The sequence below is a fragment of the Penaeus monodon genome, chromosome 26 (assembly GCF_015228065.2).
Source record: "Penaeus monodon isolate SGIC_2016 chromosome 26, NSTDA_Pmon_1, whole genome shotgun sequence".
Classification (NCBI taxonomy): domain Eukaryota; kingdom Metazoa; phylum Arthropoda; class Malacostraca; order Decapoda; family Penaeidae; genus Penaeus; species Penaeus monodon.
Window position 1 is genome coordinate 4,496,576 of NC_051411.1, and position 11,166 is coordinate 4,507,741.

General features: G+C 32.2%; 2 protein-coding genes across 4 annotated transcripts in view; one reads left to right on the forward strand and one right to left on the reverse strand.

Moving 5' to 3' along the window:
- The window catches only part of LOC119589866 (peroxisome biogenesis factor 10-like), a 3,693-nt gene extending 908 nt beyond the window's left edge, over positions 1-2,785 (forward strand). For all 3 annotated transcript variants that reach the window (XM_037938484.1, XM_037938483.1, XM_037938485.1), the window contains exons 3-6: positions 1-134; positions 763-1,014; positions 1,739-1,895; positions 2,154-2,785. The exon at positions 1-134 is cut by the window's left edge and continues 24 nt beyond it. In XM_037938484.1, the coding sequence (XP_037794412.1) occupies positions 1-134; positions 763-1,014; positions 1,739-1,895; positions 2,154-2,344 (734 nt within the window). In that variant the 3' untranslated portion in view covers positions 2,345-2,785. The remainder of the gene's footprint in view (positions 135-762; positions 1,015-1,738; positions 1,896-2,153) is intronic.
- A 1,194-nt stretch (positions 2,786-3,979) lies between these two features.
- On the reverse strand, positions 3,980-9,140 carry LOC119589867 (angio-associated migratory cell protein-like). Its single transcript, XM_037938486.1, has 10 exons — positions 9,080-9,140; positions 7,615-7,712; positions 6,929-7,073; positions 6,493-6,617; positions 6,130-6,261; positions 5,829-5,973; positions 5,371-5,570; positions 4,922-5,083; positions 4,336-4,517; positions 3,980-4,068 (listed from the first exon to the last, which is right to left on the reverse strand). Exons 1-10 carry the CDS (start codon positions 9,120-9,122, stop codon positions 4,005-4,007), a joined length of 1,296 nt encoding a protein of 431 aa, XP_037794414.1. The 5' UTR covers positions 9,123-9,140; the 3' UTR covers positions 3,980-4,004.
- Between the last annotated feature and the right edge of the window lie 2,026 nt (positions 9,141-11,166).

Below are 11,166 nucleotides of genomic sequence, written 5' to 3' on the forward strand. Positions count from 1 at the left end.
ACAAATATGTTGAAGTGCTGTGTGAGTTAACGTATTACAGCCTGACTACCCTATCATTGCGGCAAACGCTAGGGGAGGAGTACACAGGGGTCCTACAAGTAGGCAGAAACAGGCAAAGACTTCCAAATGCTCCAGTTCGTATGATTTATTCATGAGTTTGTGTATTTGATGCACACATTTTATAATGTGATGGAAATGAGATTGTCTTGATATATTAGGGGACTGTATATTTTGAGTATATTGGGGTATACTTAATATATTTCTGTATGTTGTGGATGTGATAATATATGTATTTATCCAATTTTGATCACATGGTAAAAGCTAATTACCATTCTGTTTGAATGTTGTTATATTTTTATTTGAAATAGCTTATGGCTTCTATTAGGTGTAGGTAAATAGAAGTATTTTCTTTTTTAAACAGAGGAAATGTTATAGAAGGTACTTGAAGAATATCTGAATACAATATTGAATAATATGTAATGGTTTGAAGGATTTAAAAGATGAAAAGATGTTGGATTAATATTGGTTGTAATTTTATGGTTGTGGCTGAACATAAGATATATAATATAGTCTCATGGGCAATGAGCTACTTTTTCTCATGCAATATATTCTGTTTAGGCTATTTTCAAATAGTCATTCTATACCAATTTCCTTCTGAGATCTGCATTTAAAATAAAAGCTTTTATACAATAAGGTAACCATGATTGAAAGCAAAATATTCAGCACATACTTCAAACAGAGTTGCTTTTTCATCTCCTGCAGGAAAGAATCATGATGGTGGCCCTGCAGTGCTTTGGGCCAGAAGTGATACGAAGGCTGATAGGGAAGTTGGAAGACTCATTAAGAGCTGGTCACCTGTCGACCTACCTGAGGCCAGAGCTAAAGAACTTCCTTCTGCTGCAGATGCCAGCCATTAGATATTCGATGACCCTACTTCACCGCATCCACCTGGCCATTTTCTACTTCAGCGGAGCCTTTTATCACATTTCTAAAAGGATGACAGGAGTGAAATATGTGAGTTTGTGATGTGTGCTTATTAGTATGTTTTTTTTTTTTTCTAATATGGGTTCAACCTCTTGAATTCAGCTGGATTGTAGAAATTCCCAAATAGCAGGATTTTAATACTAAAGTATCCTACAATTTGATGTGATATCATTATTGTCAGTAAAATAAATATGCTTACAACATGACAAGGAAAGCAACAGAAACAGGAACGAAGCAAAAAGTAGGCATAATAAGTCATAGATACTAGTTGCTAGTAGTGGCAGCTGCGTAATCTAAAATAATGTTGGACACTTGGAGTTTCTGGATGACAAAATACTAGATTAGGGAGGTTCAAACTGTAGTAAATGTTATAAGATTATTTTAATTTAAATGTTGTATGTGAGTTGCAGTAGAAAGTCTCCACTTGGATTTTTAAAAATTTCAATCTACTTCTGTTGTCTGCAACATTGTGACTAAAAGAATGACAGATGTAGAATATTTTAATTGGTGTTATGTATTTTTAAATAGTAGTGTTAGCAAACAACTATTTTGGAATGTGTGAATCAGTATGTAAATTTTTTTTTTAGTGTATTCTCATAACTTATCTATTAAAAAGAAAGTATTCAGTTTTATATTCATATATCTAATCTGTGTCTCTAGTTGCATACGTTCCTGTCTGTGTTTGAGTTTTCCTTTAAATTTTGTACTTTTTTTCCCCCAATTATATCTTTATATTTAATTTTCAACTGTACAGGTATTAGTGCGAGAGTGGTTAGGTGACAACAGTGCCCGCAAGTCCTTCCGGATCCTGAGTATGGTGCTTCTCACACATATTTTCCTCACTACTGTGTACTCTGCTTACACCTTTCTCTTCACCAAGACTGCTCCTGAGAATAAGCAGTCTTCTGCAAGTAAGTTTCCTGTTATTTTTTCTTGTATATGCAATTGTTTTCATTTTTCTGTTGTAGATATTATGGGAATAGTAAATGTATTTTCCTGTTATTTATATATATATTTTTTTTCATTCTTTTTCTCACACATTTATGTCTGTAGTGTCTGTCTGGATCTCTTCATCTCTCTATCTCTCTCTCACTTTTGATTAAGCTCATAATAAACATCATAAAAATTGCTAACAAATCTTTTATTGTATCCTCAACTCATGTCAACAGATTGTTACGTAGAGAGCAAAGACCAGTGCTCCCTCTGCCTGGACAAGCGGCAACATTCCTCTATAACCCCCTGTGGTCACCTGTTCTGTTGGCAGTGCATCCAGGAGTGCTTGCAAACCAGCCAACAGTGTCCTCTGTGCAGGCATCCTGCAAAACCCTCACAGATTGTTGCTCTGCTCAATTATGATTGAATGTACATACAGATGAAGATGTATTGTCATTGTTATGTTTTTAAAAAAAATTATTTAGTAGTTTTTAAAGATATGTATGAATAGATCATATCTCTTGCAGGCTCTTATATGGAACTACCAAAGGTCACAAGTTCCTTTGTTTTTATTACCATTATTGTTATTATTATTATTTTCATGCTGACATTTGTAAATTACTGCACAAAAAGCATACACAAATTCCATTGTAATTGGTTTTCATTTTGTACAGTACATTTGGTTTTCTGTTAATGTACAATACCTGTCACTTGAAAGTTCACCTTTTAAAGTGTGAATACCTCAATTTGGAAAGCTAATATCCCCCCCCCCCCTTTCCTCAGGGCAAATTGACTGCCCAGCAACTCTCCTACCTCTTTCCTTGCTTTTCATTAAAAGGCAGTAAATGATTAAAGTTTGCGGTGGTCATTGAAATGTGATTTCATCTACTGTTGCCTTTAAAGCAAGTAATGTGCCACTAAGAGTGATGGGCCCAAAGAAAACTAGTCGAGATGATATAGTGAGAGTTATTGAAGTTCATGATGTAAGCTAGAAAAAACAGGGAATTGTGCTTGCAGATTCCATTATTGAAAAGGCTCAAGCTTATGAAGGCAAAGAAAACCAGGTTATAGAATTGCATTTGGGAAGTATTCTGAAAGTTCATGTAGTTTGAAGCCACTTGCACATTCAGTTTTTGGGTAAACATTTGCCTGGCAGGTACAGTATATATGAATGTTTTATTCCCATACTGAGTTAATTTTTTTATTGTTATTAATATGAATATATATATATATATATATATATATATATATATATATATATATATATATATATATATATATATATATATATATTATATATATATATACAATTTATTTATTAAAAGACAGAATAATTTTTTTATGGAAATTTATATAATTTGAGAAAAGTTACATTTATTGTAGTTAACTTTCATATCCTTTGTTACATATATGCAGGCATTTTATATATTATCTTGGCTCATCTCTCTACCACAGGTAATGTTAGCTGCTCCATATCTTTTATGCTGACATTGTGAACAAATGACTTTTTGAGGATGTGAACAAGCAAAGCTTTTATAATGATTAAATTGTATCTTAAGTCATTCAATCTTAACTGCTTCACTTTACCTCAGTCTATCATGTAAATATACCGTTTATACATAATTGATATTCATTAGAACAGAATCCTTTCAGGAAAATGCATTATTTGTTAATGAACACTCATTCATTGAAATGTCAACAAAGTTAAGCTGAATATGTAGAGAATATATAAATAAATTACATATTGCTTTGGTCTTTCAGATAACTTGTTATTGAGACAATTTCCCAAAGATACATTGTGCATATCTTGCATAAAAAGAAAATAATTATAAGAAAAAACACTAAAGCAGTGATAAAATATATACTAATATATATCCCCTCATGCTACTCTTTCTAATATGCAATGTGTATTCTACTGACAATTTAACAAAATATGTATAAATATTTCCCAGCTGAATATATATATATATATATATATATATATATATATATATATATATATATATATATATATATTATTTTTTTTTTTTTTATTAGTACAAAGGCTGTATGAAAGGTCTCCAAAAATTCTACACTTTAATGAACAATCACAAAATCTTGAACACTCTCGCTGTGGCATCATCAGAGGAAGTAACCAATGCTGAACCATTCCTGAAAGAATAAGAAATATAACAATTATTAAATACTTAGAAACTGACAACACCTCTTTTGAATATCTTGAATATGAGAAAACGATACGTATTCCCAACAATATTCAATAATGTATAAAAAAGAAAATTTATGTATATTATATAATGAAAAGGACTTCCAGGTTAACCAGTACACAGACAAAAAAAATAATTGATAAAGAAAATACCTCTAACAGGTTTGAAACAAGGAAATAATTAATTAATACAATAAATATACTTCAAAACTCACTTTGAAATGTCAAAGGCCAATATGCCTTTGTGATGTCCTGTGTATTTGGCAAGCTGTTCTCCCGACCGCACATCGTAAGAACGCACCACGCCGTCCAGTCCGGCCGTAAACACAATGGGCTCGCTTGGGTGCCACAGGAGGTGTGACGATCCTGCACCCTGGGCTATGACATGCCGACTGACCTGAAATGGTTATGTACTTGCAATTGAATGTTACTTGTTTAATTCACACTCGACATTGAAGTAAGCATCCTAGATTTGCTCACAAATGTGCACACCCACACACGTACACGCAAACACACACATGCTCACTCTCTCTATATATATACACACATATAGACATGTACACACACACACACACACACACACACACACACACACACACACACACACACACACACACACACACACACACACACACACACACACACACACACACACACACACACACACACACTCTCTCTCTCTCTCTCTCTCTCCTATGAAGCATAAAATGTGGCCACAGTATACATTTCTGAAACAATAATATTTATCAAAGAATCCCATTTCCCTACTAACTATACCTACTACAAGACTCCATGGCTGACCTGTGTCGAAACATCCCATATTGTGACAAAGCCAGACAAGGTGGCTGTGACTGCAATGTTGGGAATAGTCGGGCAGAATCCCACGGCCTCGACTGTGTGGTCCACTTCTATGCTTTCGTCTGAGGGTGTGGGTGCCGTGTTGCAGTTGAGAGTTCCAACCACCTGGAATAAAGTATCAGTCATTTCATAAAAGAGGCTCAGGCTTAAAATGTATTGTGATCTAGTAAATAGAATGGCCATGCATTAGAAAATAGATAAAATAACAAAACAAGCTTGTAAAACAGATTATCTATTACATGAGTAACATCGAGAATAATTACATACCAATAATATATCTATCACTAATATTGTGTATTGTATATTGTATCTATACATCACCACCCTAGTGATATTAAAGTAATAACTACAGTGCACCGAATTTCTACACCAATAAACACTTTGAGCCAAACCTTTCCACTGATGGTATTGTAGAGTATTGCCGTGCCATCCAGCGAGCCAGAGATGGTCATGGTGTTGTCCTTGTGGGCTGCAATGCTGGCCACTGGGTTCGTGTGTGCCAGGCCGTCTGTCAGGGAGCTGATCTGCTGACCCGTCTTCAGGTCAAACACACGCACAGACCCGTCCTCGTAGCCTGACACTGCCCTCTTACCTTAGGGTTGAATGACATTTAGGGATATTATGTATCTTTTTTAAACAATTTATTTTGTGTATATAAATATGGGAATTTACAAGGAGATGAGATACCAGCCAAGGGAAAAATAGGGAGAAAAAGTTAGAGAAGAAAAGAGGGGAAAACACAAAGAAGGGAAAAAGCATTGGATAATCATAGCGAAAGGGAAGGACAGAAAAGACAAAAAGGATGATGATAAACCAAGCAAAGGCAGATAAATGTGAGCACAAGTCTTACCATCATACAGGAGAGCCCCACATTGCGAGGCTGATCCGTAGCTGGGGAAGGTTCGGGCGTTTCCCTTGGGCACGAGCCACATCCACAGCTCGCCTTCTGTGGTTCCTGCCAACAACACATTGGACGCGTGATGCCATGTCAACCACTGGAAAAAAAAAAAAAGTGAATTGTGGATGGGGAGAGGGTTAATAGGAAATAATTATGTAAAAAAATAAAGAAAGAAAGAAATAACAGATATATGGATTTTCCAATTCAACAATTTTATAAAATTAAAATGAAGAAGTCTTGGTTTCCGACTTACACTAAGGTCTCCGGTTTCAAAATCCCATGTTTTTGTTGCTCCTTCCACTTTCCAAACCTGGATGTAACCGCTCATGTCCCCTGTAGCTAAGAGTGATCCGTCGTGATTGAATTTGACGCAGACCACACTGTCCTGAAAAAAAGAAAAGGATAAAAGAGTTGTATTTTTAATATATGAATCAAAATCTACATTATGAGTCATGAAAACTTCACAATAACATTCTGTGGAAATAATGTTACAGTTTGCCCTGTGCCCTCAACTATGTGCGCTCATATATAGGACACTTCCATTAGGAGTAAAAAAATACCTAATATTGTAATTTGTTATATTTAAGGCTCTGCAAAGCAATAAAGTCTGATTTACCTTGTGTCCTGCGCAAGTGAAAATAACATTGCCACTGGTGATGTCCCACACATATGCCTGGTCGTCCTCCCCTCCTGTGGCTACAAGATCTCCGCGAGGGGAGACTGAGCAGGTAAACACGGAACCTGAGACAGTGTAGAAAAGGTAAATACCCAACCTTAAGGAGAAGCATGAGTTTAAAAGCATTCATAAACCTCTTGTTGCAGTTATGACCTAATACATAATGTGTACTGTCATATTTGCTTTATATTCACTAAAGAAAAAATTGTGTATCTACACCAGTGAAATAGTTCTATAGGCATAATTACTTAGACACACATGCACACCTTCACACAAGCATGTACAGACACAAATATGTATTTATACATAAAAAATAAATATAATAAAGATAATGATGATGGTGTTAATGAAATAATGACATCTCCGCACTGCCTACCCTGGTGCTTGCTAAAGGTCAGTGTTGCCATGTCTACAACATCCTCCTCCATCTCATCCTCCTCCACTCTCTCAAGCCCTCCCTCTGCTCCCTCCTCTTCCTCGCTCTCGCCCTGGTCTGATGCTTCATCGGTCAGCTCAATCACCTGTTATTTTGGGGCAGATTGTATAAATAAGGCTGCAGTGATGTATGTTTGCACTTCTGTGAGTATTGATAATATTTCTGTATACTTTATGTCAGCATTTCTTAAGCTTTTCTTTGCCTAGCACCCCTGTAGTCATGTCTAGGCAGTTAGCAACCCTCTAACTAGAGGGATAAAGGAAAGTCATGTGAAGTACTGATTGACAGCTGGAAAACCCCAGAAAAAAGAATAGAGCATGAACAAACTCAAACATACACAGTTGGATAATCAGCTGGATATCTTACTGCCATGTATTCAGCACTTCGCACCACCCCTATAAAACTGATATCAGCAACCCAAGTTAAGAAACACTGTTATATATCATAACTCAAAAATACTCCATACCAAATATCTTTCTGAATATGAAGGAACGAATTTGAATCAACATTAAATGTTTTTAACACAACCATACAAAATCCTTAAATAACTATTACAGAAAGTCTGACAAGGATTCTGTTGAGAGACCCAAGTCTCTATGGGAGAATATAATTTTTTCATTTCCTACCTCTTCTATATCACCAATATCAATCTCTTCTCCAAGTTCCTGCAGGGACTGGTTGGGAGAACTGGGTGGTGTGTTGTCCTTCATGATGCTTACTGTGTCTGATAATAAAAAGAATGAAAGCAAAAGAGTTTTACAATCATCATGCATTAAGAAAACATATTTTTTACTAAATCAATGATAAATGTACAAGTATAACTGTATAAACAGTTAAAGAACCTCTGATGAACTTTATAGAACAATAAAATGATGTTCTACATTTATACCAAGCAATCTACCTTATTATCATTATATCTCATTGTTAACTGAGCAGAGCAAAGTGTCAAATTGAAAAAAGCCAAAAGAACAATGATGGGATCCAGAAACTTCATATAATTGTATGTAAAACAGGAAAACAAGGAACTTCAGCCAAATGCCATCCTCCCCCTATAAAAATAAGGAAATAATACAATAGAAAAAGCTAATACTAAAAAAAAAAAAAAAAAAAAAAAAAAAAAAAAAGAAAGAAAAATAATATATATATACATATACATATAATATATATATATATATATATATATATATTAATATATAGTTATATATATATATATATATATATAGATATATATATATATAATATAATATAAATTATATATATATATATATATAATATATATATATATATTATAATATATATATATATATATATATATATATATAATATATATATATATATATATATATATATATATATATATATATATATATATATATGTATATATATATATATATATATATATATAACTAGACACTGAGCCATTTTAATTGCAACCAATATGCCCACTAAATCTGGTTTCTCTGGGCTAAACCTACAAAGTCTAAACAGTATATGTCAATAGCAATCAATCAATAGCTAACAATTATAACAGTATTGTCAATATGCAGGTTCTGTATAGAATTATCATGAAAGTTTATCAATAACAGTAACTTTATTTCCTTGTCATAGGGACAGTCTACACTAACCATTACAGTAACACTTACATCTTTGAACAATTTTACCTCTTTTAGATTTCTACCATTTAAACTTACGATAACAGGTTAAAAGGGCTGAATAAATGATATATTGCACAATGTTTGCCAATAAATAACGATTATTTTCCACAGCTCTAAACCTAAACTATTGCTCTTATATAGGTAATTCCCAGTGAAGCCTACGGTTCTTGTATAAATTCCTATACATAAAACTTTCCAAGAGTGTTACCAATCTCATAATAGGACAAATTAACACAGGCACAAAAACAGATAAATAACCAAACCAAAACAATAAGGAAAATACATATCACACCCTATTTCCACCTTAAATCAATCCTAAAATGATAATAACTTAGTGCCAATGATCACCCAATCAATTATGATCGATTTAAAGTCCCAGAAGAAGAATATCAACCTAAACTATAACAATAAAAACATAATTTAGAAGGGAGGTTACCTGAACACTTGACTCGAACACATGTATGGTACGAAGGGAACATGTTATCGTGATCTTTTTTTAAAAACGGGTTGCATTGTGGTGTTATTTTCATTATTTTACAAAAAACACAAAAAAATCATCTTAAAATAGGATAAATAGAATAAAAAATAGTATAATTAATAAAAAAAAAGTTTATTTGGATGTTTAAATTATGTTAAGCTATTAGTTTTGTAAGCCATACGTATCCAATACATAGTAGGGATCTAAAGATGGGGAGATGCAAAAAAAAAAAAAAAAACATTAGCCGCAATGACAACAACTCGAGAGAGAGAGAAAAAAAATGCCACGCCTTTATAAATCACAATTAATTTCATTCCGGTTATTATTGATGTTATTATTCTAAAGTCCTGTTGGTGTTATTACTGCTATTATTAGCGATGCTATTGTTGGTATTATTGCTGCCATTACTATATCAACATTTCGCTTTTATTATTATCATTATAGTGATAATACTGATATTGACAATACTAATAATAATAGTAATGATATTTGATAATGATGATAACAATGATAATTATAATGATAGCAACAATAAAAAAACAAAACAATAATGATACTTGTTATCATTATTTATGTTTGTGAGGATTATGATTTTTTATTATTACCATAATTATTCATTGTTATTATTATTATTATTATTATTATTATTATTATTTTTTATTATTATTATTGCTACATTTTATTGTTTTCATTATTATCATTACTATTATCACTGTGATTATTTTCATTATTATTTTCATTAATATCATGATTATGATGAAAATGCTAATGATAATTATTATTACTATTAAAATATTTGTGAGTATCATCATTATCATCATCATTACTGTCATTATTATTATTATTGTTGTTGTTATTCTCATTCTTATTGCTATTATTATTTCTTATCATTGTTACTTACCATTATCATCATTTTTACTATCATTATCATTTTTATATCTCTTATCTCTGTTATTGTTATATCATTATCATTATCATCACTGTTACTTTATCAGAACTATTATCATCATAATTTCTATCATTATCATAATTTTCATCATAATCATTATCATTAATATCGTTCTATCGCTAACAGTATTATCTTATTCTTATAACAATCATTATCATCATTACCAATATCATAATTTTCATCATTGTTGTTATTGTCATCATCATCATCATTATTTTTATCATTATCATTACTATTATTAGTATTACTATTGTTATTATCATTATTATTATCAGTATTGTTATTATCATTATTACCACTATCATTATTATTATCAATATTATTACCATTATTACTATTACTATCATCATCATTACTGTTATTGTTATATCACTATTGGTATCATTATTATCATTACCGTCATTATCATTGTTATTATTGTTATCATCACTACAATTATTCTTATCATTATTGATATTATTATTATAATTGCTATTGTTACTATCTTTATTGTTATTATCATCATCTTATCATTATTGTTATTGTTATCAACATTGTTATCATTATTGTCATTATCATTATCAGCCTTATCGATGTCATTATCACAACTATTATTGTTATTATCATCACTATCACTATTGCCATCATCATTATCATCATTATTGTTATTATCATTATTATTCTCCTCCTCCTCCTACTTAAAGGGAAGGGAAAGGGAAAGAGAGTGGGAGAGAGAGTGATAGAAGGATAGGAAGAGGAAGAGGAAAACGAAGAGGAAGAGAAAGAGGGAGAGGGAGAGGGAGAAGGAGAACGATCGATGGAGATAGTGATAGAATGAGAGATAAAGAGAGATAGAAAATAGAATAATAAAAGGAGAAAGGAAGAATTATAAAAAAGGACGAAACAATACGAGGAGACAAGAGAAAAAGAGTGAAAACAAACAAACAAATAAACAAACAAACAAACAAACACACAAACAGAATAACAAGCAAGAAAGAATGAAAAGATAATAATAATAACAGTATCAACAAGATGAAAGTAATGACAACAGCAATGGCGAAATAATGACCGAAAATAACATGAATATCGAAAAATCAACAACAACTTCGGTATAACA

What these genes read in the sequence shown, in the direction of transcription:
- LOC119589867 (XM_037938486.1), bottom strand. Translation starts at nt 9,122, where the DNA reads ATGTTCCCTTCGTACCATACATGTGTTCGAGTCAAGTGTTCAG. An exon ending in GACCTTTAGCAAGCACCAGG is followed by an intron (nt 6,618 to 6,928) that starts GTAGGCAGTGCG and finishes ACACTGTCTCAG; the next exon opens with GTTCCGTGTTTACCTGCTCA. An exon ending in TTGAAACCGGAGACCTTAGT is followed by an intron (nt 5,974 to 6,129) that starts GTAAGTCGGAAA and finishes TTTTTTTTCCAG; the next exon opens with TGGTTGACATGGCATCACGC.